Here is a 27,688-nt window from a genome sequence, read left to right as displayed (position 1 = left end):
GAACGAGCACCATTGTTTCTACTAAACTGTACATTTTTAGACATAGTCTCGATGTTCTGCATATAGATGTTGAATTAGACGTGCGTACGTGTGCCTACACACAGCTGAGCATGTCACACGCTAGGCTCAGCCTGTGAGACAATCACACAATCCCTCCCATCTAAAAGCTTAGTGCAGCCTTTGATAAGCACCATTCTTTGCCATCTAAAGAGGTCTTCTATAGATTCTCACTTGCCGACGCGTGCACAACCTTTGACAAGTAATGTAGATCATTTTTATTCATTGCCTAAAATTGTTAGCAATTATGTGCGTAAGCGGCCACCTGCCTAGCCTGAATGGCTCCTGTCTGCGGGGCTACAGGGGTGTGGGGAAGTGCTGCTGGCTGTAAGGGGGTGGGTGGGTGGGGGGGTTTCGTCTGAGGGAAACCAACCAGTCACGGGGGCCTCTGCAGCAGGTGAAATAGCCCCTCTCGTTAGTGTAATGAGTGGTCAGAGCCTTGGTGTGTTGGGGCCTGAAATTGGGCATGCTGCTCCAAGTGAAAGGCCAGATCCCCCTTGCTTGCTGGCCCATCCTAACCTGCTCCAATGATGGAAGGGCATCATGTGACATTTGCAACCAAATCATTGCTAAAGTTAGCTGCTCAGCCTCATTACCGGAACAATATAACCACCTGAGTGTGTGCGAGCATCCATATATATTTTGATCTACCATCCAAGATGTGGATTCTTTTCTCATCTTGCCTTGCATTTTGCCCTGCACCACCGAGAACTGAGAATCTTCTGTCAAAGCATATTCTAAACATTTACTGTATTGATAGCAAGGTATAGGCATATGTGTCACCCACTATATGGCCTCACACAATTTCCCGAGCTGCTGTAGGTGTATAAGCATGAGACAGAGCTGTGCCATGATTTGAGTATTACTTTAGATGAAAAGAGCTGTGTGGAAACACTTTCATTAGCCCAGTGCTGTGACCCAGGGTCAGTAGCTGAATAAGTAACTCTCTATTAATGATTTCTACAGCAGAAAACCCCTGACCCCTGATCACTTTCAATCTCAGAAAGGGAAAAATGGGCCAGGGGGAGGGGTGAGACCTATTGGAGGGAGATTAAAAAAACATACTTTTTTTTCCTTGGCCATGTGTGGGTGGGTTATTATTTGTGCCTTGCTGTGAGGGGGAGCAAAGGGCCTGCTGGGACATTGACTCACATATTCTGGTTTGAGTTTCTTGTCACTGCCTCTAATGGCTGTCTTCTCTAGCTTGTCAATAATAGGGCTGATCATCTCCTCATCCTTCAGCCTCAGCTCCTCGTGGATGATCTCCATGTCCCTCACTGGGTCCACTGTCCCCTCCACATGGATGATATCCTCATCATCAAAAGCACCTGCAGGGATAAGATACAAACACATAGGGAGAGCATCAGGATAAAGGTTTTTTTCTTCTTCTTAGAAATAACAACAGCACTGCTTTAGATGAACACGTATAATCCAAACAACAAATTGGGGTAACAGAATCAATGACATTGACTTTTTGGAAATCAAATGTGAAACAGTGATTAGATTCAGCCCAGGAAAAGCATTATTTTTTGCAGAGAATATGAAAAAAAGGCATCCACATAAAAAAGCACAATGTCAGTCATAGAAATGCAATATTCAGGAATATATTTAATCTTTATTTTCAGTGTGTCAGAACAGTTAGAAACCAGCTCACAGTGTCAAGCCAAGTTCCACTAAAATTGGCTTTAAGTGCAACTAAAACAGGCCTGTCTGTCATTCTGCATGAAGCGGAGAGCATCTGGCCTTGCATTTCCTACTTCTCCGTTTTAAAACTATTAGCCATTTAGTGAAAAAAAACATAAAAACCAACAAAAAACGCAGAAAACTAAGCATGATTTAGGAGAAAATGTCAGCGTTCTTATATGAAAGATCATTTGCATCTTAGCTGTGGCTATGCTGGTGATTAGGTAATGAGACTGTGAAGCAGACCATTTAGCCACCAGCGGCTCTTAGGACTCCTTCTGATTCTTCAGCAGTGCTCAGGGTTTGGAAGGGGGGGTGGTGGCGGTTGGGGGTGGGGCTGGTGGGGTGGTGGTGGGTGGGTTGTACATCTGGCACATGAGAGTGACAAGCCTTTAACATTAACACTGGCAACTGTAGTGGACAATTCTCCCACATGTCTTGCAAATATTTTCTTCAATTTACAAAGTACAGTTTGTGCAGCATGAAAACTGACTCAGTTCCAAACAAAACTTCTGAAGTTAATATTTTACTTACCGGTAACTAAAAGTGTTGTGTTCTAAAGTAAGACATCAAATGGTCACAATTCTACAACCCTCCCCCCCCCCCCCCCCCCCCCAAAAAAAATGTCCATGTATATATAAAAGTATTACATATCATATTTCTATATGGCTCTTGCTAGATTATCATGAATGTTTAAAGTAGAATTTTACTCTTGCAGGCAAAAAACAGCACACTATAAAAAACAACAACAAAATAACTTGACAATTTGAAACAAGTAAGCAAATTTTTTTTTTTCAACTGGCGATTGTCAGGAAGTCACAAAGGCTCCACTCTCTAGGCCTGTGTGTGAGGCCTTAACAACCATTCACTGTTAATTACTGGAATTCTTTATAGCTGTCCTCTTACACACAAACAATGGAAACCATGTCAAATATCCACAGCATGCACAAACAACTTTCTTTTGTTTTCCTTTTCACTCCAAGCCATGCATATTTGCTTTATTCAACAATAAATCAATTATCAGTTATTACATAATATGAATATGTTCAGTATTTTTACAGCCAGTCCTACATGAAAAGTGCTTCAAAATTGTAGGCTACTTGAATAATTGTACCCAAACGGATAGAGCGTCTTTATGAGACATTTCTGTAAACATTGTATAGTTAGATTTGAAATATACAGTGGGGCAAAAAAGTATTTAGTCAGCCACCGATTGTGCAAGTTCCCCCACTTAAAATGATGACAGAGGTCAGTAATTTGCACCAGAGGTACACTTCAACTGTGAGAGACAGAATGAAAAAAAAATCCATGAATCCACATGGTAGGATTTGTAAAGAATTTATTCGTAAATTAGGGTGGAAAATAAGTATTTGGTCACCTCAAACAAGGAAAATCTCTGGCTCTCACAGACCTGTAACGTCTTCTGTAAGAAGCTTTTCTGTCCCCCACTCGTTACCTGTATGAATGGCACCTGTTTGAACTCATCATCTGTATAAAAGACACCTGTCCACAGCCTCAAACAGTCAGACTCCAAACTCCGCCATGGCCAAGACCAAAGAGCTTTCGAAGGACACCAGGAAAAGTATTGTAGACCTGCACCAGACTGGGAAGAGTGAATCTACAATAGGCAAGCAGCTTGGTGTGAAAAAATCAACTGTGGGAGCAATCATCAGAAAATGGAAGACATACAAGACCACTGATAATCTCCCTCGATCTGGGGCTCCACGCAAGATCTCATCCCGTGGGGTCAAAATGATCATGAGAACGGTGAGCAAAGATCCCAGAACCACACGGGGGGACCTGGTGAATGACCTGCAGAGAGCTGGGACCAAAGTAACAAAGGTCACCATCAGTAACACACTACAACGGCAGGGAATCAAATCCCGAAGTGCCAGACGTGTTCCGCTGCTGAAGCCAGTGCATGTCCAGGCCCGTCTGAAGTTTGCCAGAGAGCACATGGATGATACAGCAGAGGATTGGGAGAATGTCATGTGGTCAGATGAAACCAAAGTAGAACTTTTTGGTATAAACTCAACTCGTCGTGTTTGGAGGAAGAAGAATACTGAGTTGCATCCCAAGAACACCATACCTACTGTGAAGCATGGGGGTGGAAACATCATGCTATGGGGCTGTTTTTCTGCCAAGGGGACAGGACGACTGATCCGTGTTAAGGACAGAATGAATGGGGCCATGTATCGTGAGATTTTGAGCCAAAACCTCCTTCCATCAGTGAGAACTTTGAAGATGAAACGAGGCTGGGTCTTCCAACATGACAATGATCCAAAACACACCGCCCGGGCAACAAAGGAGTGGCTCCGTAAGAAGCATTTGAAAGTCCTGGAGTGGCCTAGCCAGTCTCCAGACCTCAACCCCATAGAAAATTTGTGGCAGGAGTTGAAAGTCCGTGTTGCTCGGCGACAGCCCCAAAACATCACTGCTCTCGAGAAGATCTGCATGGAGGAATGGGCCAAAATACCAGCTACTGTGTGTGCAAACCTGGTAAAGACCTATAGTAAACGTTTGACCTCTGTTATTGCCAACAAAGGTTATGTTACAAAGTCTTGAGTTGTATTTTTGTTATTGACCAAATACTTATTTTCCACCCTGATTTACGAATAAATTCTTTACAAATCCTACCATGTGGATTCATGGATTTTTTTTTTTCACATTCTGTCTCTCACAGTTGAAGTGTACCTCTGGTGCAAATTACTGACCTCTGTCATCATTTTAGGTGGGGGAACTTGCACAATCGGTGGCTGACTAAATACTTTTTTGCCCCACTGTAGCTGCACACATTGTCATATATCAGTCAACAACAGCAACTCGTGAGGTTTCACTGAAGCATAATAGGAATCCCATATCATTCAACAAGGAAGTGGCTGTCAGGTGAGTGATGTTTGGAATGTGTATATTTACCAAACTTTATCAACAATCAATATTCATATTTTGACACCTGAATGTGTGGAGAACTGTCGACAGGAAGGGCCCTTTGAGATAAAATCTCAACAAGTTCTAACAGTCACATATATGGGAAATATGGATGATTCATAGCTATGATGAGCAACAGCATACCTGAGTTTCAGGTCTATCTGTACAATGAAACATCACCATATGTGACGCATGTAGATCACTTGAGAGGCTCCTAAAGAGAAGTTTGTTTAGTTTGAACTTTAAAATTAAAACAAATTGATGTCTTTGTTAAGTACACCAAGTAAACAGACGCATTATATCTTATTGCCACCTACGCATGGGTGTGTCCAGAGGAAGGGCACGGAGTGGCACCAACAGTCTAAATATTTTTTTTCTAATATTTAATAAACAATTAAGAGTTAAAACTCTTGCGCGGCCACTTTTTATGTTATAAGTCAGAATAGGTAATAGGGCCAAACGTCATCTTGAAAACCCCCTTTTTCATTAGTACCTACTTGGACCGACTCGCCACGGATCGACTCGGATATTAATGTAATTAATATGCGACATGAACGCTTTAACAGTGGTCGAGAATATATCTGGTGCTGCTCTTTTGTCAGACTCAGGGACCACGGTTTTATTATTTGTAGCCATTTCTCTTGTTGCCCAGTTTCAAAAATGTTGGTTTTGATTTTTGTGAATGAGACGCTCTCATGAGTCATCGAGTGACGCTACTGACTAGCCAATCGGTGGCACGCAGTCTGACCATGTCACATTTTAACACCTGCTTGGATCACTTGGGATCCCGGTCGAGCAGGTACCAGAAAGTATGTGATACCAGGTACTATTACCTAATGGAAAACCTGAAAACTCTGGCGAACTGTGCCGAGTGGATCCGAGTAGGTAATAATAGAAAAGTAGCTAAAATGGTGCTCAGTAGTTTGTTTTTTTTAAAGTAAATGTTCTACACTGATTTTATTTTTGATGAAATATTCTGATTTCCCATGGTTCCATCTGCCTTGTTCTTGCATTTTAAATTAAAAAAGAAAAACGTAGTAAAACATGATGAGGAAAATTAAGTTATATGCATATTAAGTATTTGTATTGGAAGGTTTTATGCTAGGTTGCATGCTCCAATGACCTTTTTGGAGAGCAAATGAAAGTTGGCAATTGAGCTTCTCTCCTGCCCCACAGTTTACATTGTTACAACTAGACGGCTACACTGTAAACATCATACCTGTAAAGCATTCAAACTAGCATTACAACTGTTACGATTGTTAGCTTAGAGCAACATTATGTCAGAGTACAGCCTCACAATGCTGCTTTATAAACTTGACAAATAAGAACCAGTTCCTCTGATACCAGTAATGAGCTTTTTCACATTTTATGCTGACTTTTACCAAAACCTCTGTACACGCAGAATATTATATCTTTCACTGTGTTAAGGAGCCATAAATCCTTGGTTTTCCATAAAAGCAAACTTTTGCAATCAAGCTCTACAAGAAAATGATAGACAACCAAAAAAAAAAGCAACATCTTATTAGCCATGCAAGTCAACAGAAGCTGTAGACTTTTGTGCAAGCTGTCATCCTGTGCGTTGTCCTCATGGTGAAATGAACTTATTCAATTACTCTTTGCCTAATCAGGCTGTTTTGGTTCCTCTCCTCTTGCAGAGGTACTCCACAGTATAAACAGTTCACTTACGCCACACAGAAAGGGGCTAATCAGTGGAATTATTGTTTTGCTGCTCCAATTTACCATCTCCCTGTTCAGCACTGATTGAATGAAAATTTGCTATTGTGTCTGCATGAACTCAGAAAATATAATGCAATGTAATCATTTTGTTAGCTGCAAGAATATACATACATTATAAACAATCATGATGTACAGTTTTGCACTGTGTAGCAGAGGGAAACTGTTCCTTAATTTTGCACATATTAATTAGAGCATAGAAGTTTACAAAGATACATCCAGTCTTGGCTGGTGTAGGTTTTAATTAAAGCATTAAAATGCATGTATGTTCCTATATGCCTAAAGTAAGCCCATTTTTTTAATGTCTTAAGTAATTAACAATGTTTAAACTATTGTTATATATGTTAATAAAAAAGTAAATTCAAACAAGCTTTCGAGGAAGGAGAGCAGCTGATCACTCACTATTTAGTCATCAACTGCCACTCTCTGCTGACTACCGCATATTCCAAAATAATTTGCTTTAATTAATCTCGCCTAATTTAACATTTGCATCTACTCTACTGCCTTCCCATTCAAGGCTTAGAGCCCGGCAACAAATGCACAAAGTGAAAGAAAGGAGGGAAATCTGATGGGGCAATCTCCACAATTAGCCTTTAAAAAAATGGGTCGGGGCAGGGCTCAGTGAAGACAGCCCTTATGAAACTGTGGCGCCACACAAAACCACATGCAAGACAGTAAAAACACACAAAAAAAGAAAGAAGAGGTTGGAAAGGCCAACTTTCAGGAGTCAGGTTTGTCTCGCAGTTCAGTTTTATTGCTTCTTTTTAAATGGTGTACATTATGAAAAGACCATTAACAGGTGCTCCTTTATTGACAGAACAAAAGGATTAGTCTCTAGAGGTTGTGCAGTGTTCAATGGCTTGATTAGGGATCAGGCTAAACTCTGTAAAATTACAGCAGCACTGCAGAAGATAGAACTCAAAGTGATATTTATAAATGAAAAGTATTTAAGAAGACAAAACCAAAAAACCCCCCAAAATAACAGAAGAAACCTTTTTTTTTTTTTCTTCAAAACTTCACATCAACAAAATTCACAAATACCAAGTTTAACACAACAACAATACTTATCTGCCAGGTACACAGACGAGAAAGTCATCTGAGTCAAGTCAAGATCAATACTGATTGAGCTGCTTCCTCTGATGTTGCTACCTGGGAGGATATGTGGTCAACATAATTCAGTCAAATTACAGTATTCATTGACTTCTAACTTCCTGTGCATGTTTTCACATGCAAGATAGGTAAGAGCACATCTGAAGAACTTGCATTCCTCATGCTGCTCTTAAAATGTTCATGCAAACTCAGTGCCGCAATTCTCCTGGTATTTAGAGCAGTAAAAGCTATTTTATGAGTCTGTCAGGAAAAGCACATTATGGATGTCTTCCCGACATAAAAACACAGGCAATACACATACGGGTATTTATGTTCATTCAGGAGATATCTTCTTGACATTCTTTTTAAGATGCATGAAACTGACAGCCATATCTGTAGCACATGGCTTCAGTAACAGAGTTTGTGGAAGATTCTGCCTTGTTTCTCAGCCAATATCAATTACGGCAAATACACTGGCTGCTAAAAAGCAGTTTGATTTCTGAAAATAGTGGGTTGTAGCCCTTCAGAGATATACTCATGTTTTCTACATGATTCCAGCTAAAAATAGATCATAGTCCTCAATAGTATGAATATCTGTACCTCACAGAGTGCCTCCAGTTCCTATGTAATCTACTGACAGCTGAAAAATCTAATGGTAAACTGAGTTTTAAAAGTGCATCTTTCCACCAGGTTTCATATCACAGAGTGAAAAAGTATATATGTGTAGGGAAAAGTCGTTCAGACATGTCTGATCCGTGTGCAGCTGAAAACTGAATGTTGTGGGTAGTCTGTTCTCCCGAACTGACTACAGACAGAAACAACGGTATTAATTCACTTATCATTAGCTTAACCTCTGTCATTTCATTCATTTTGTTAAACCGCTGAGCGTGAGAGTGCCTTGATTGAAAGGAACTGTCATATGCAGACCACTGTTGTCCCACATCATTCAGAGAACAAACCTTTTTAGATCCCTAACTACTATAGTGCCGCTGATTGCACAGACACCAGCAATTTCCTAACCAACCGCCACCTGAACAATGATGTGTTCAGCTTTCAGGCCCTCCAGCCTTTCAAAGGTGAATCATTTCACAGTTTGGAACGAGATCTCCATAGCAACTCCCTTTTGAAGGGTTTAGAATCACCATCCAATAATTCTATGATCATCGGGCCTTGCCATTCCCAGTGGTTCTTTTCACAGCGGACAGGCAAGGGGGGCATGGGGAGGAAGCAGGAAGATTCTACAGTCTATTTCAGGCAATTCATCTTGCAGGCCCATTAGAATTCAAAATATTGCGACCTTCAATCACCGAGCATGTTATCTGGAGCTGTGGCGATCTCCAGTCAAGATGGGTAGACATTTTTCTCTAATCATCCATGATGAGTGGAGGCTGACAAAAACTCTTCATTCTCGCTGAAGCAAAATGCTCATTTAAATGCTGTGACAGCACCTCGACACAGCCTGAAAACACACAAAAGGAGGACGATCCCACGGCAACTAAATGGTGGAGATTTTAAAGTTTGAGTATTGGTTAAAACAACAGCTTAGAAAAGCAAAGATTCGCATACATGTCAGGAATTTTTTTTTTTATCACCAGTTTAAATGAACAATTATTACTTTTTACCAGTGAATAGAAAGAAAGGCAGGTGGCAGGACACAGCAAGGCGGCTGTACAAGGTGAATCATTGCAAAAGAATGGCGAGGAAAGTAGATCATTTTCTCCTTGTAAACTATTTAATCTGAATACAACACTGTGTAGACTTTGATTTTAATCCTATACGCAACTTGTTTTAATGTGCCAAAATTACATCTGATTTGCTTTTACTGTGTAGTTTTCAGCTTTAAATTGCTTTGTTTATCATCTACAATGCCTAACAGGGAATGTATACTTCTGTGTAACATTACTCCCAAACTCAAGCTGTTGTGCACTTCCCTAGAAATCTAAGGAGGCCCTTAAAGGTATAAATGCTGTTAAAGGCTTCTACCACTTGTACAGGCTGTATCATAGGCTCTACATAAATTTACTGTAGAAAAATAATTCAGGCGTGAAGGGGCCTCCACACTGGAATAAATTCTCAGCGATGTGGTGACCAGAGAACACAGAAAGTCGCTGACTTTTGGCAACTTATGGACAGGTCCCCGGTTAGACTTCTGTCAACTCTGAGGGAAACCAATAAAGTGACAGTGATAGTGAAGGATACCCTGGATCAACATTTGACAAGACTGTAAATACAAGGTTGCCTAGGCAACTGGAGGTTGAAATTTTCCTCAGCAACCAACTTTCAGCTACAAAACAATGGTTCCGTTGTAGACGTCCCCTAAGTTTTACAATGATTTGTCCTTAAAATGTTTTTTTTGTTAATTTGTTTTGTTTTGTTTGCCTGTTTTTTGTTTTTCATAATGTTATATAAAATTGATTTTATATAAAAGTGATTTATCAGACAACAGGACAGTTTGCCAATTCCACTTGCACTGGAGCTTATGCTCACTTATGGTAATTTTCACAAGCATTCTCGAGCCTTTGCAATGATTTCCAATAAAGAATATTATCTAGTTTAATGCTTTTCAATATTGAGTGTTAGCACACTGAGATTCTCTTAGTCTGTTTATATTACGCGCCATTGATGATTTGACATTTTCTAAGCTAGTGAGAACATGACTGGACTCATTACGCTCATTTTACTGTTTAGCATAGCTTATAGGAAAAAGGGGGAAAATCACTAAAAAAGACAAAAATATGTATTTTCTTTTAATGTTTATCTTTGTATCTTTTTATTACTTCCTCTGCATTTGCCTACGTTGGCCCACACACTGTTAACAGAGTTCCAAATGTTCATGATGCTACTGCTATAAATTTAAAAAAATTCCCACCAAAATGCCGTATGCTTATGTTTTTGTAATGTTTGCTAAAAGCTACATCCCCCTGCTGTTTAATTGTTAATCAGGACTCGATGTTTCATAATGAATTTATATGGTTATTTTTTTATTTTCCATGGGAAAGGCAAGTCTGGAAGTATTAATTCACAAATGCTTTCAATATTAAAGCTGACTCACATATTGTTGCTTTACTTGTTCTGATAAGGGGGGGAAAATACACCTTGACATGAAAGAAAATAAAAGATATTACTCTAAAAACAAAATAGTTTTACTGCATATGTTTACTATTAGCTAAATAAACTCAATTACATACCCTAGTTTGTGTACTTTTAGTTATTTTTTGGACAAGAGACCACATGTAACACATTAATCAGGACACTTGTTTATGTATTTGTGCTGTAATGTTGCACGATGTGTACATGTTTTCACTGTGTTTTTCATTATTTTATTAACAAAAGGCTGCTAACAAAATTAAAATTGCTTTTAGAAAAACAACCAAAGCTTTTGAAAGTTAATTTAGTTCAACAGAAGATTTTGCAACTGAGCGGCTGACAACATCATACACGGTGAGCACGCTGGGCCAGGTGACGTCTATTGGACGTTAGTCAAGTTTAAGAATTTGTGAGCTGGTGAGTGATAGGGCTGAATTCTTGGAGAACAGCCATTACTGGCGTCTGTGGGGAGGCAAGTCAGCCATAAATCATCTCTGTCTGAATAGCTGATCCAGTTTGCTTGTAGTGCCTGTAGCTAAACAATCGGTTTGATTTTTTCACTGCGAGCATTAAGCAAAGTGTGGGATGACGTCTGAACGATGCAATAAACAAACACAAACGTCTCACTAACCTGCCATCGCCTGCCTTCATGAATTCATCAGATAAGGGTGACTCATGTGGAAGTCAGTGAAGGCAAAGAATGTCTTTAAATCATCAACTTTTTGTAGATCTTGTCACTTTTAAGGTATTTTGATTTGAATCCCAGAACTTCCACCACCCACAACTGAAATAGATAAAAGCTCTCCCAAAGTTTTTGATGAATTCCTGATTCTTTTAACTAACTTGCCCTTCATTTGTCTTTACCTTTTACCTTCACTTACAATAGGTTGGAATAATCCAACCTGCTCCTGCTTAAAATTCAAACTTACATTATCAGCTATATATGAATATACTTACACCTTACATTATAGCCCAATAAACGATGATTTGACCTGCACCTTCAAAGTCTAAAAAACAAAAGAAATTAAGGAATTTAGTCTTACATCATGAATATTACATTTTTAATAGACTTAACAAAATTATTACATTCATGCAAGCTAGTTTGGAGTCCACCCAGTGCCTTTGTAATATTGCACTCGGTGAGTTGCAGATTATACAACAGCAGTATAAATTATGTTTTCCAGGTGTCTAAGACTTCAAACTAAGTACATGACTTATCCTCAGAATTAAAGAAGTTCATTGGTTATTGGTCTCTAACTAAGCTCTGATTCGCAGTGCATTAACTGTGCATCTAGTTTGCAATGTGTACAGACTTTATCAACTTTTTTCTAGTAAAGGTTGCAGTAGATGCAAAGATCTGTACATGTCTCAAACAGCACCAACTGTGTAAATATAAAGCAGCATAGCATACAGACTGTTAGCAAGGAAAAGCCATTTCCTGGCTCTGCCAAACGGAACCAAAATCTACTTTACCTGCTCAACTAAATCCTACGAATGAAAACATGGTATCTTGTGTTTTTAATCCAATCAAAAACATGAAATTCAGGGATATTAGTGCTGGATTATTTCTTGGCCGGGGAGTCTTAACTTTGGTTCTAACTTTGAGCTTGAAAAACAACCAGAAGAGGATATATCAGAGCCAGGAAGCGCTGTTCCTTTAGCGTAATGGCCAAACTGCAATTTCTTCATTCATTACATGATGCACACTGGTCTGTAATGTCAGTTTTCCTCTTTAACATTTCTTACTGTTCAATTTCCTCCTTAGCAAATGTTAAGGAGGAAATTGAACAGTAAACGAGATTTTTCTAACCATCACAAACCTTAGAATTTCCTTTTTCCAGTAGCATCTGGAAAGTCAAGAAGTGTCATATGATATTTTTTATCCCATTTATATGTGCTGACTTATAAATGGCTGGCAGTCTTAACTGGAGAAGTGCAGTAATGTTCATGTTCATGTTTTAAGGTCAAAAACCCAAATGCCTGTGGAAGCTCATAGAAAAAAAAAGCTTTTCTTTATCATATGTTTTGTGAGCTATCCAGTTTTCTTCAATACTTTGAAGATTTTTTTCAAAACATTCATGTTTATTTTTTAATGAATACATTTTTACTTTTGTAACACCACAAAAAAAAAAACAGCTATGAATAGAACTGCTAAAATTGTTCTTCACAACTTCCCAATATACACGCTGATGTTATTGTATGTTTTGATTTGCCAACAACACTCTGCAGATGCTAACTAATTACTACTAGCATGGCATCAAACGATAACTTACAAATTAATAGACAACATCAGCTCCACAAAGGCCACAGCTATGTAACATCTACACTGCTATCATAACTAAGATCTCATTTGATTGATCGACTTTATTTTTCTAAATGTTTAAACTGAACCTTCAGGCAGTAGGAAAACCTCAACTTAACCAGGAATTCAGGTGCTGAAAGCATCGCTATCACAGTAAAAGAAAAGTTGCCAAAAATAACAGCTACTTTCCAGTCTGCTGCTCACAACCAAAGAAAGTCCCTGAAGATTAAATGCACCCGGTATCTTTAGGCTAGATTCTTCCCGAGTGCCGTGCAACCATAAATAAGTCTTCATTAGAAGTGAACTAGAGGTTTCCTGCAGTGATGTGGGGCACTGTGTGAGCATTCAAACATCTAATTGCTGGAAACCAAACATCTGGGAATAAGGCCAGGTGGGCTGGCAGAGTTATAGCGGGGAACAGAGGAGTAGATGAAGTAGAACATGTCTGTGTCTTGTCACAGACAGTAACGATCCAAACACTTTCCAGTCAGTGCAAAAGGGCTGGGAACAGTTAGACTGCAAAGTATTTTGTTGGGAGACCAGGAAACGGCGTGCATTCAGCAGAATCGGCTTTCAGGATGTCACCGTGTGCTCTAATAGATTTTGGAAGGCATTGTTGAAAGCAAATCCTCCGTTTAAACAGCCTTTTCAAAGGTATTAGGGGAAGAAAAATATTCATAATGTGCGGACCCAAAATCAAAGGAAAATACGTTTTTACTACAGCCTGGAAAAAGTTACAGTTATAGCCCTTAACAGACAAGGAAATACGGCAAAATAAGACCAGACAGAAAATTGTTCTGATATTTAAAGTTTCATTAGGTTCAGGCCGATCATTAAACTGCACTGACCTTTTTTCTTGATTAATCTCTCTCTATAGTGTCTATATAAACTCTTGTGCTAATTCCAAAAAACCCCAAAACATACCACTCCAGGCACAAAAAAGTGCGATTCCTCACAACCATATAATCAAGCTATATAAAAGCAGTGGCTTCAGCATTGCAGTCTGCTTAACACCAGATAGATATAATTACAAAACAAAAGCGGGTATGTTTAATGGTTAACTTGTGAAACAAACCACATTGTTTCCAGGGACTTCACAAGAGTGGGAAACAATGGTATGCCAGAACAGATAGTTGAAGACACACACACACAGACACACACAGAGAAGCTTTCGATTTCTATTTCCGATTGTCAGGAATGTTTGTCTTCTTTGTGTGACTAGAAACAAAAGAGTTGGTTTTGCGTGTGGATCTAGTTTTTACATTTGGCCCAACTTTGGGTCGTTTTAACCACATATAACCCATGAAAGTATTACTAATATACAGCTCACAAAAATGACAACAATCTGGTCATGCTGTTTAAAATAAGATGCAAAATATATGTTTTTATTGTTGTTGTTTTTAAAGTGATATATCTTTGTGTAGGTTCACACTCATCCAGGTCATATATATATATATATATATATATATATATATATATATATATATATATATATATATATATATATATATATATATATATATATATATATATATACATATATATTAAGGTCCTGGAAACAGATTTTAGTCCATGTTGTCATGACAGCATCACACAGTTTTGCAGATTTGTTGGTTGCACATACGTAATGAGAGGCTCCTGTTCTATCACATCCCAAAGGTAAATGGACTCATTCCTATATAGCGCTTTTCTACTCTCCCTGACCTCAAAGTGCTTAAAAGGGTCTTTATTGGATTGAGATCTGGTGTCTGTGGAGGTCATCTGACTGCAGTGAATTTCTTTTCATGTTCAAGAAACCAGTTTGAAATGATCTGAGCTTTGTGACATGGCACGCTATCCTGCTGGAGGCAGCGATCAGTGAATGGGTACTCTGTGGTCATAACAAGATGGACATAATCGACAGGAATACTCAGGTAGGCTGTGACATTTAAGCAATGCTCAGTTGATACTGAGTAGCCCAAATATCCCATATACTATAAAACCACCACCAGGCTTAATCACTAATACAGGAAGGAGGAAGCATGAAGGGAGTGACTTTTTTAAGTGGGAGGTAATTTCAAATGTTCAATGTTTCTATCAGCTCAAAAAACATCAGCAAACACACAAACTGTTTGTGTGCAGTTTGTTGCACAGTGTGTTGATAGCTAAAGGTCCAACTGCTATATTTCACAGGAAGTGAAAAGTATGGAAACCCACAAGGGACATTGGAGAAAAAAATCCCATGTTGCTTCTGTGTTTATTTTTTACCCAATGTCCTGTCAGGTCTCCAAAGCAAAGAATGTGAGATAACTTCACTCAGAGATAAAGAAAGATTTAAGAAAAGACAGGAAAGGAAGAAGAGATTAAAAGGTAAGGACTGCTCAGTGATGCTTAATAAACTGCAAATTTAAAGCTTACATGTAATCTCATAATTTTATCACATATTGGATCTGTGTGTGATGTCTTTTATTCTGCAAAACAAACCACACTATACTAACTTTGTGTTAGTATAGTGTTGGACTGGCACACAGTGGCTGTGATGTTCATGGTCAGAGTTAGGTTACATAGAGTGTAGCAGAGAATAATCTGCATTTAAAATGATGTTACTTAGATTAATTCACTGAATTCCAACATTATACCAACTTCGCACTGTCTAGTATAAAGATAGTATAAAAAATATATAGTGTCAGTGTCCGTGTATGAGATGGAAATCAGCCAGGATAGCTCGTGAAGCTGCTGACATCTTGTTGAACTCAGTTGTGTAAATCCACAAAGAGCAGCAGGTCAGCTGATCACAGCATGTAAACTAAGAAAATCTACTGAAGCTCACATTAGAAATTACTGTAAGCTGTGATTCTTCTCCCTATGCTCAGACACTATGTACAACAACCATGCCACAACCAAATTCACTTAAATCAACTTTCTTTCCCATTCTGATGCTCAGTTTGAACTTCAGCGGGTCATCTTGAACATGTCTACATGCCTAAATGCATTACACTGCTGACATGTCATTGGATGATTAGATATTGCCATTAACGAGCATTTGAACAAAGCGGTCAGTGAGTGTAGATAGCAGAGTGTCTAATTTAACCTATGAGTCACAGCTATGCATTGAGTGACACCACTTTAGCTCTGCTAAACACTGCATGAATAAATAAATGACTCCTGAACAGACATGAAAGCAATCTCCAATAAAAGCACTATTTAAACTTGTTTGTGTAACATTTGCTAAAAACTACAGTTTTATCAGGATATGCCATATTGTTTATTAAAAATGAAACAGTCCTATTTTAGCTTATTTGTCTGTGGCCACTTAGCATGCTCATGAACACACAGCAGCTTGCACCGTAAACATTAGCTGCATCCTCAGTTCTGCTGCCAGTTTATGTTTTCACCAAGGAAAGCGTTCAACAATCTAGCCCTCGGCTATATTGGGAAACTGTAGTAGCTATAACATACACAGGCCATTTTAGCCTTCCCCATCTTTTAGCTCCTGCAGCATTGGCTCCAAAACATCCACTGCTTCATCTACACTTTGCCTCAGTTGGCACTGCAGAGCACTGACTGCAGCTGAACCCTCAGGCTTCTTGTAGTTCTGTTTGTGGTGCTCAGTGCCTCGATATCAGATGATTGGATTGCATTATCATCTGTTGATTACTGTCATCTCTGTCAGTATCTCTTTCAGTGCTGTCTGTATCTTTTCTTTTCAATACCTTGTACATGTGATACTTTCATTTTGGGAGTTAGTAATGTTTTAATATTCACTGTACTGAACAAACTGCAGTTAGTTCAAAGAAATTCAGCCCCAAATCAGCAAGTTGTGGTAAGAACTCCAAAAACTTGTGAAGAGGTGTAAACAGAACTGAATATACACGCATGTGGAACAAACCACTTTCTAAGATGATAAAAGTGATTATCTATTATCTATATTATCTTTATATCAGTGCATAAGGTTGTTTGTAAATAGACTAGTATGGATTTTTTTGCATAATAAAGTAATATGTCCATGACTACAATGGTGTGGTTCAGTGATGTGTCTCTTGGACAGCAGTAAGTGGCATGGAGGAATATCCAAAAGAGTCCTTGGGAGCAGAATTAATTCTGTCTTTTTCCTTTGATTTGCTAAAAATTAAAACAAAAAAATATATAGTATATACAGTATATATCTATATATCTATATATATATATAGATAGATATATAGATATATATAGGAAACCAAAGGGTGAGTTCATCAGTAGCAGACCAACAGATTTATTGTAAGAGCAAAAAAAACAAAAGGATTATATGCCTGTGATTCCAGAAAAAGTCCATAAAAACTGAGCTGACAAAAGTTAACCTCACCTGACACGTCTCATCCATTCTGTAAATCATTACTAAGTTACAGCAGGTGGTCTGCTAGCTCCACGTCTCACATACTACAGAGTCACCATGCAGCAATGCTGTTTGAAAACTGCACTGAAACAGAAGTAATATGTTTGCCAGTGATACACAGAGACAACTAGGAACAATATAGAAAAATGGCCTTAATCTTAACCCTTTCTGTCTGTCTGCGCTGTGCCTGTCACAGCCGACTTTAATCAGAGCTCCTTTCACACAGTGGGAAAGTCAATAACAGCATACAATCAGCAAAGAAATTCAGCTATTTTTAAATGGGGCCTCTGCATTCATTTCAGTTGCTGTAATTTGAATTATTCTAGCGTGTAACACTTTAATTGTCTAAGACAAAGACCATGTCAGAGACACAGAAGAACTGGAGGCAGGAGAAGACTTAGAAAGTGGTTTGAAGGCTGTCTCGCTGAGGGCCAGACTGGGAATAATTTGATGAGATAATTACATTTGCACTTTCACAGTAGCAGCAGGCAGCGTTTAGAATCATAGCAAATAAACAACATCATTAGTGACATTAGATATAGGTGACAATAGATTAGAATAGATTTACTGGGTTTTCTTTAAACAAACAAAGAAAGGACAAAATTTCATAGATTTTATTTATTAATAACTTACTTACCTCTTCTGTAACCAAACCTAATCAAAAGTGGCATTAGGGATCATGTTACAATAATAAGGAGCGCTCCTTCTCAACATTCCTGTGATGTTTCCAGCCCTCAGAATATGCTACTGATTGTGTGAAGTCGAAACCAGGCACTCCCCACTACTGTGATTCTCATTGAGGGAGCCTCCCAGTAGGAATGTGAGGTTTGGCCTGACTTCATTAATTCTGACTGGTATGTTCATCTTGGCACCGACCACACAAGATGCCCCGCTAGCAAAACTCCACTAAAACTGCTGCTTTCAGATGTCTGGTTTTGGAGTCCTGGTATTAACAAATGTTGCCCGTGCAACTGTTTTAGCACTACTATGAAATATTATATATTAAGTATTTTATGATTTCCTAATGACGAAATCCCAAATATATTTATATGTATATGCACATATATACTCACGTGTCATGTGGAAGATGCCATCACAGGCGTTGATGTGGGACAGGAAGGCATTTCCCAGGCCTTGGCCAGCATGAGCACCTTTCACCAGACCAGCAATGTCAACAACATTAAGAAAAGCTGGGATTTTGCTGCAACCAAAGAAGCAATAAAATAAATAAAGAAAAAAAAGGAAACAGTCAGATAATTCAGATGAAAATGGAAACAACATATTTTTGTGCTTCAGTCCAATACAATTCAATATGAAGTACACTCAGGTTAATGGATCACAGGAGGGGGGGATGTCCTGGTTGATGTGTTGCTGTTTTCTACTACAATATAATATAAAGTGCTGTGAAATTTGAAAGCTGATGGTGTAGTACGAGGCAGACAAAGTATCAGATTATAATAATGTTACAATGACAATGTTATTCAAGTCGCAAGTCACTAAAAAGCAGGATCTACCCACATTTCAGAGTAAGAGTAAACTATTTTTCTAGATTTTACTTTATTAATTTTTTACAGTGCTGTGCTAAAGTCTTGAGCTACCTCTGATTTTTCATGTGTTGCCTCAAACGAGCCAGACTTTCTTCTATTTTTTGTTACAGTTGACTCGAGTCATAGTTCTTCACTTTCTAAAGGTTTTTGGCTGCTTTTCACTCATTTTCAGTCCAGACTATATATCTGACCCTTTTCAGAGGAATGATTTTTTTTTTTGCTTATAAAGCCACCTGACACTATTATTCATTCAAACATAAAAAAGCATCTGACTCAAGGGAGGAAGCAGTGTTGTGCTCATTCATAACAGACAACTTAGCAAATAACCAGTTTTAAATGGAATCTTTAGGCATTTTGTTAATCGAAAACTTCCAATTTGTTCCAATTTCTAAAAATGATTCCAAGGAGAACAGAGTTTTTCATGCATAAAATATTATTTTCTGTACTAATAAGGTGGTGGGTAAAGAGATATTAGTGGGGAAATATAGTTAACCTATACCATATTTACCCTATACCCTTTAGTTAATCTATCTACTGTCCAAAGAAGCCTCATCAGAAATGGCTTCAGAGGGAAGGCTATCAAGAAGCCACTTAAAAGAAAGGGAGAAATTGTTGAGGTACATATCCAGCAGTACCAAACACGGTGGAGGCTCTGCCATGATAGAAAAACACACCGTCATAGATTGGCCTCCACAGACCATGGACCTCAACATTATTGAAGCAGTGTGTGAAAACACAACAAAACACAGCCAACATCCAAAGAGGAGATTTGAATGTCCTTCAAGAAGCCTGGAACAGTACTTAAAGAAATTACAAGAAAGCTGTGTAGAAGAATAAAGCTGGCCATACCAAATATTGACTTTCAAGCTCATTAGAGTAATATAAACTCTTTTTTTTATCTTATATGCTGCATTTGCACCTATTTCTCATTTTTATAACAAAAGATAAAGTAATGAGGGGTGGCCCAAGACCTTTGCACAGTACTGTAAATGACATTAATATAAAAGTGACAACAGATTCATTTTAAGGATCACACACGCGTATTAATGACAGCTTATTAAAGGTATTGTAGTCCAATGTTCACTGCCAATAGACACTTAAAGTAGTACTAAGACAAGACCAAATATAAGACATAATTAATAAATGGTATTTGGTTGATTGGAAGGTTATGACAGCAGAATGGCTCACTGATGCGTTTGTTATAATCTGAACAACACTGCAGGTCTATGGCACTTAAGAATAACATATATGAGGCTTTTAGATGCACAGGTAATAATTTTCAGAATCAATTCAAAATGCTTATGGTTGTTTTTAAATTATATTCTTTAAATAAGAAACATGCAAAATATCATTTGCGTGACCTTGTGAGAGGTGGGGAGGTTTAATTGTGTGGTTAGAGGGATAATTAGTAATAAAAAGTGTAATCTATGCATATGGCTACGGTATATCTAATATACAACATAGCGCAGGAAATCTGAATTGAACCTGCTTAAGCAGTTTCCATGAGTATGTATGATAACCAGGTGATGAAAGATGCTTTGGCTCTTCTTTGAAAGAAGCAGAGAAGCAATCTAAAAGCTCACAGCTACATGTCAACAACATTGGTATACGTTTTCTCATACCTATAGCAAGGGGACTGTCAGAGACTACAGATCTGAAGTGTGAATAATACGGGAACGATGAGACCTCATACCTGGCAGGTTTATGGAATTGGCAGAGGAAATCATAGCGTTCATCTGGAATGGGCACTCTGCTTTCATTTGGGTCAATGGTGCAGAAGGGGAAATTTTCAGCCGCAGCCTGACTCTTTGTCAGCACGTTGAAAAAGGTTGACTTACTGAAAATAAAAACAGCAGTGAGGTCAAGGCATCTAAAAGTGCTGCTGTGTAGGGTCTGGCGGTTCAATAGCATGATCCTAAAACATGTCAGTTATTTATGCAAAATGAAGTTGTTGTTTTTTAATCTGCACACGAGGCAGAAAAGGTTGCGCTAACAGGCTGAATATTTGAGCTCTTGAATATAAAATCCTGCGTCAATTACAAGGTTAGATAATCCCATAATAGATCTGCTGTAAATGGATTCGACTGGCTGTTGAACAGGACTCACAAAATGCAGCCTCATGTTGTGATCACAGAGAGATTTATTTTCTATGGCACAAGCAGCTCGAGTGTACTTCAAAATCTACAGACAATGGTGACTGTCTAAGAGTAATGATGGCATGGCAGTTACCTATAATCCAGGACTTTCCATCTTTATCCCCTCACTCAGTGCTTCACATTGAAATTATTGTTTGTTAAGTCCTATAGGCATGAAATTGCTTGAGACTGCCAAAGTGCATGTATTAATTCCTTATATAAAGCTAGATTGATTTTCTAACATACTTGAAGCTTTTCCCGGGTCACCTTGGGTAAAAAAGAAAAGTAACAATAAAACATCTCTCAGGTGTAGACTTTAATGCTTAATATAGAGAACAGCACAGCAATGCACACACTTGCTGCAGTGCAAATCTGAGGGTGATGTGACAGTAAGTAAAAGAAAAAACAAAAAGAAGATTAGTAGTTTGCAGCCAGAGTTTGGGTGTTTTTTCAGCTGGTGGGTTATGGAAACTAGGAAGTCAAGATTTGTAGCTATGAAATCAATCAATCTTTTTAGTGAAAGACTAACACTTACATTTAAAGTGCAGTAACTCAAACAAATGTGTTAAAGAGCTCCGCTACGGAGCTAAAGGTAAACATCTCATGACTAGCTAGCATAGGCTAGGATTCTCGCTGCTCACTGGATTGTTATTATGAGACATCTTTTAATAAAGATAGCATGTGTCACTGGTGTTCAAATTAAAAAATGCCCAAATGTGAACTTGAACAGGGATATTAAGGGATGTTTATCATCTGGTAAATATAAAGTCAAAGCTACAGTTTGTAACTTTCACATCTAAATTTCATTTTCATTCAAGTTCGATTTTAGTCCAACAATGCTGGTGAAGCCCATCAGTGCAAGGTAAGGATCCTGGTAATTCACAGTATATTAGAGTTTTAAACCTGGAGCTCATTTTCCAGGTTGAATGCTATGTTTCCTTGAAGTGATGCCAACTGTAGTGCGATGGGCTTTGAGGTATGTTTTCTCTCGCTTGGCAGGTGGTGTCAGAAGTGTCAAAAGGCGGTGCATCAGGCGCCATAGGTTCAGTGTTTATATAACATAAAAAGACATTTCATACACTTCCGCTTTCCTTTAAATAAACTGTTTCCTAGACATCGCTGGTGCTGATTGCAGCTTTAGTTTCTACGTGCAGTTTGAGCCAATCAACAAGTGGTGGAAATGGAACAATGGAGATAAGGTAGGCTACACTAACTAGGACTGTGGGGGGGGGAATCTAGCAAGTATCCAGGAAAAGTTTCTGATGGAAGTGTTTCTGTAATTTCTTCACTGCCAGAAGGGGAGACAAAAGCACATGCACATGGTGACATACTAACTTTTTTTTTCTTTTGCGGGGAGGTTCCACCTTGATTGGTGCAAACATGTAACTTGGTGTATATCAAGGATTTATATCTCTGCAGGATATACATGCTTTGAGCAATGGATGCTTGTTTTAACAAGTCATATCAGAAGTTAAGACTCTCATGATAGTCTACTGGTCAGTTCTTCTGTCTGAATGCCTTTTTAATCTTGATAATCTTGGCTAGCATCATGCAAACGGTCTTATTCATTGTCATAATGACACAGTTGGACAAATTTCTCCACTCACTATATAAAAACAGCTGAAAATGCATAGCTTATATAAGGCATACCAATCTGAGGTTATTATTCAGTTATTGTCTTGTTTTTACATTGCCTTCTAAGTCAAATGGAGCTGCGGAATAAGGCAAAAGGTAGATACTGTGTATTGGTAGCATAAGAGAAGTGAAAGAGATTTTATGCAGACCATATAGTGTGTTTCTCTAAGCCTTAACAGACAAGAATAAACTTTTTTCCAGCCTATGAGCAGGAGAATGGCAGTAAACACAGTGAGCATGTGCTGTGGTCTAAGTGTAGGAATAGCTGAAAGGCTGGCTGAATCACACTCTCGAGTTTCCCATGTGTGAAGAGTGGTCAGTTACACCCAACTAACAGCTGGCTGGCATCTGAACATAGTTCATTCAGGAAGAAACCATAGGAGGGTTGACAAGTTGTACTTTGACATAAACGTGGTATGGCAGGCCGCAACCTCAGTGAGTTCTACTTCTTAACCCAGGAAGACATTGTGGTTTTGCTGGGGTAAGAAACGAAAACATTGGGCACTAGAGAGATGATGAGATGGTGTGCAATAATCTTCAAAACAGCTACCAATACACACCACATGTGAACAAATGGCTGCAGAAAACAGGCTCTGTATAAATATCTCCTCCCTCTAGTAATAAGTGTCTGCTAAAAAAGAAGAAGAAGAAAAGAACAGAAGAAGAAATCCAGCTTGTCCACAGTTTAACTAAAACAGTAAGGCTTACTTTCATTTGACTAATTACAATACAGAGCATGGACAATGTTTCCAATGTCCTTCCAAAAGCCATTGGTTTTCCAAAACTTTCCAAACTGCTCGAAAAAACAACTGTTCTGTTGAAAATTACTGAAAAAAAAAAGTTTCACAGAGGGGCAAAGTGATGAGAACATGACAGCTGAAAAGGAACATGATGTATCACCGTAGCCCTTTCTGTAACTCAAAGGGGCCTACAGGGAAGTCATGGTGGGGTCTGCACTGTTATTACACTATGTCACGGATGTTGCTGAAGGTCTTAGATGTAGTAGATGCTGACAAAAAAGATTTGTCTGACCAGGTGTGACATGGAAACGTGATGTCAGCCTTTTGACTCACAGACTGCCTGAGACGTACACTGAGCTTTGACCAGCAATGGGCTTTGCAGAGCGATAAGTGAGCTTTCAAAACCAATCAAGAACCCCACTCCCTCATTCAGTAAAAGGACAGAAACAATAGTAGACAGTAAGAGGAATGCAGGGGTTTTTTTTTTGCATGCTGTCATTCAGTTCAAATGCAGCACGCTCCCACATGTAAGGTGTTGCTCTTTTATTTTTTCTACTTTTTCCACTGATTTAATAGTAATATTCAGCAGTCATAAATCCAGACATTGAGGAAACAAAAGGCATGCAAACTTTAACCTTTTTTTTTTTTTTATCACCGTGGGTTTTTATGAGCTGCAGATGCTTGACGCCCCAGGTCTACCCTTATAACACTTTTCTGCTGTAACATTCAAAAAAGGAAACAACGGTAACATCTGAAGCCTTTGTGAAAGGATGGGTAGCTGAGAGAGAGGGTTAAGATGCATGCAAGGGAAGACCTGGTTTGAAAACCTCTTGCGGAGTTTGATCCCTGCTAGTAGGGACACATGTGGCTCCAGGAATTTAAGAGCTTTTCAAACATTGTTGTGGTTATTCAGGAACACAGAAACGTTTCCCACAGTTATCCAAGGAGCAGCTCTTTCTGGCACGCAGATTTAAAATCGTGCCATTTATTCATTTATTTATTTTTATCACCATGTAGCAAGGCATGCATGGAGAAACTCTCATGGAACAATGAAATAAAGGTAGAAGTTGTCTGCACTTGTCATGCAGCAGCTTACATCTTGTCTTACATACAGCAAGTTGGTGCAGTTCAACAGTAGACATGGGGCACATGAAATGTAGTGAGAAGCCCATCCTGTCTGTATAAATAAGGTTTTACTCACCCAACATTGGGCAGGCCAACAATCCCTATTTTCAGCGAGGTGCCAAACCTTCCAATCAATGGTGGTGGCTTTAGTGCATCAGCTCCCTTGCCCTAATCAAGACAATGTGGAAATGCACGCAGTCAGAAAAGCACTTGTCATTGCATAATCTACAGGGTATGCTATAGTTTTTTCCTTTTTTTAAACAAATCTGTTCCTTAATAAAACCCACCTTTTTTGGAGCCATTTCTCACACTAGAAGAGTCCACTGAATTCCACTACAGCTATAAGAAAAGCTCATTCATTGAAGGAAAATGGGCTAAGCTAAGTCCTCAAATGCAACCAGTCGACTGCACTTTAAGCAGATCACTCGCTGCGCTCAAAATAGAACCTGCAGCCCCTGGAAATGAAAGTTGACACTGTAAGCTGGCGAGCTGACCTGCACCTCCAAATTTAGCTGTCGATAATATTGATGCAGGTCGATGAGCTCCTATAAGATCAGCACTACAGTGCTGAAGAAAAGTGGCTACTAAAAGCAGATTTTTTCCTTCTCAGAGGCTTGACTGTATTGTCTGATTTGATTTTTCTTTTTCTAATGAACATTTCCATCGCCAGTCTTGGTGCTCGTCTAACTTGGGGCTTCCACAAGTTGTAATTATTGTGGGTCTCAGTGCTCAAAGGTTTGCTCAAATTTGTCTTGTTCCCTTGTTTTATAGCTTGTTACCTTCCCATGGAAATAAAAGCTGATTGTCAAGTGGTTAATTTCCCAATGCACTTCAGTTTATGCCATCTATTTTCTGACTGTGGTCTCTCTTTAGTTGTCACTAATATAACAATAAGAATTCATGGAAAACACACAACTGAAATCCATGCAAAATATATAACACGTTATCTATACATTTATTTTACAAAAAAGCCATAAAATAACAAAAAAAGGATAAAATTGACATATTTGTACCCATTTATTTTCTATAAACTGGGCTTCCTCTGATATTGTGATCCAAGTGGACTTCCCAGATAAAAAAATGTACAGCTTCAGCACCACAGAAGTAAAGTATAACATCCTTTTCACTCACAGTTTACACTTCAACCCCCTTTTGAGAGAAACAGGTGTAGCCACATGAGCACACGAAATTACAACAATTAGTTAAACATCCTCAAATAAACTTCCCGCTGCAGAAATACAAATTAAAGCACACAGGGGCACAACCAAAAACCATTGCCCCATCCAGCAGCCTGTCTAGTTTAACATGCAGAAAATGAGGCTCTAATAATCTGGATTTGAGGCAAGTGAGGCTGGCTTTGTAGAAAGAATTTAAATGAATAGGTCTGAATTAATCATTTATCTTTTGTTGATGGATGCACCCCCACTTAGACTCATCACAATAGATGCAGAGCGTTTTGTTCGACCAAATAAATCATTCCCATTGTTTAAGGTACATTGATCAATCTAATGGCTTGTAATAGGCTCCTAATTGCCACAGAGAAGTGCTCACGAATGGAGTCCAGAATTACAGATTCAACTCAGAATTTTCCTTTGAATGACAAGGAAAGATCATGTTCTCCCCTCTTGTCCCAAATAAACATGCTATGAAAAAACCACCCATATTTTATCAGCCTGGGTTAATGGAACTAACACAAACATTTCTGTACTAGTACATTTAAATAAAAAATATAGGTGGGTAACATTTATCAGTGCACAAGGGTCTTGTGATTCCTACACACGTTTCTTTGTTAGGAGCAATGTGAACGGTCACACTGCTCATCAGAATAATTATAATAGTAATACATTATTATTATTATTATGAAGAAGAAGAAATATTAATATAAGAACAACAATAGCAGATTTCATTTTAACTATATAATTCATTACAAACACAGTAAACAAAACTAAGAAATAATGGTAATCTGAAATTAATTGCAGGGTGAAGATATTTTTCATGCAGGAAAAAAAATTATAAACGCTTACATTAAATTTCATTTAATCCTCAGACTCGTTTAACTTCTTTAGCAACAATAAACTGTGCTTATGTAGAATAAACGCTTAATACTGTTAACAGCACTCTGCCAAATTGTCATGATTGCAAAAAATGATTCCATTTTCTTGGCAGCGCCAAGTAGCCTGTTTGATGAGACTGATTTTTATTCACCCTTCTAAAGGTGGGGCTTTAAAGCAAAAAAAAAAGAAGGGAAAAAAAAGAGTATTTGAACAAATTGCGCCTGTGTTTACTGGCAGCATTCACACTCTATAATAGAGCATTATTTGCGCGTTTTGAATACTGTAATGCACATCTTTCGGTCAAGCCTTTCTCTGGAAAATTGCTTTAACTTTTAAAAGGATGATGATTCACATCAGAGCAGGTCAATTTTACATTATGCCATTATCCCTGAGCGTTTTTAACAAGCTATGAAATATGCGGCTTTATTGAATTGTTATATTCAAAGGGAGAAAAATAAAAGTCTCGAGTTTAGAGAAAGGAGAATAATAATAATAAAAAGAAGAAGAAGAAACTGGCGAAACGCGGCATCCTCTTCATTGTCCGCAATTTAATTAAATGTGGGATTGGGCTGGTGTTAAAAAAATTTATTTCTCAGCTACAATGAAGACATCGCGTTAATAAATCGGTTTAATGGAGATGACTGGCGGCCTTACAACAGGAATCTCCTGGATACTGAAACTTCTCTCCCCCCCTCCTCGACTATAAAATACTTGTCTTTTAAAACAGATCTACTGCTTTCACTTATCAGGTGAGCTGTCATTTTTAATTAACCCCTCACCTGCGTCCCTCCACCCCCCAACAAGTGGGCAGGGAGGTACGCGTGTGGCACTGGCGCGCGCAAACACGAGCATAGGCACAAATAAGTGGAGATTTTGGCTGGAAAAAAGTTAACTGATTAATTGCGAGTCTTGCATGAATCTGCTTTCCTTCACCTATAAAGTCACTCGAATGCAGCAGGCTCATAAATAGGTCTGGAGGTCTGCGCTGTCAGGCCTGTTTCTGGACTTCTTGGCTAAACTTTAATCCGTCTCTGATTTCCCAATATAAACACAACCACTTTAAAACCCCAGTCGTTTCCCACCGTGCCTAACACGCAGCAGCTTGCACTTGCGCTTGCACTTCTGCAGACCGCTCTGATAAAGCCATCTCCGAGTTATCTTTCACAAGCATACAGACTGCGCTTAAATCAACAATTTCTCAATGACGTGTTGCGCATGATC

The 27,688-nt window shown here is 38.6% G+C and overlaps 1 protein-coding gene across 1 annotated transcript in view; it reads right to left on the bottom strand.

Moving 5' to 3' along the window:
- LOC146616210 (obg-like ATPase 1) overlaps window positions 1–24,799 on the bottom strand; it is a 44,572-nt gene extending 19,773 nt beyond the window's left edge. The window contains exons 1-5 of the mRNA XM_085375153.1: window positions 24,701–24,799; window positions 24,490–24,581; window positions 20,472–20,615; window positions 18,305–18,432; window positions 1,210–1,385 (exon numbers count right to left, since the gene is read on the bottom strand). Of these exons, the coding sequence (XP_085231279.1) occupies window positions 1,210–1,385; window positions 18,305–18,432; window positions 20,472–20,615; window positions 24,490–24,581; window positions 24,701–24,715 (555 nt within the window). The 5' untranslated portion in view covers window positions 24,716–24,799. The remainder of the gene's footprint in view (window positions 1–1,209; window positions 1,386–18,304; window positions 18,433–20,471; window positions 20,616–24,489; window positions 24,582–24,700) is intronic.
- Between the last annotated feature and the right edge of the window lie 2,889 nt (window positions 24,800–27,688).

The sequence above is a fragment of the Diplotaxodon limnothrissa genome, linkage group LG16, assembly GCF_057381915.1.
Source record: "Diplotaxodon limnothrissa isolate DT_005_m linkage group LG16, D_limnothrissa_male_GT1.1, whole genome shotgun sequence".
Classification (NCBI taxonomy): Eukaryota; Metazoa; Chordata; class Actinopteri; order Cichliformes; family Cichlidae; genus Diplotaxodon; species Diplotaxodon limnothrissa.
Note: the sequence above shows the minus strand (reverse complement) of the source record. Positions and strands in the feature narration are given on the sequence as shown.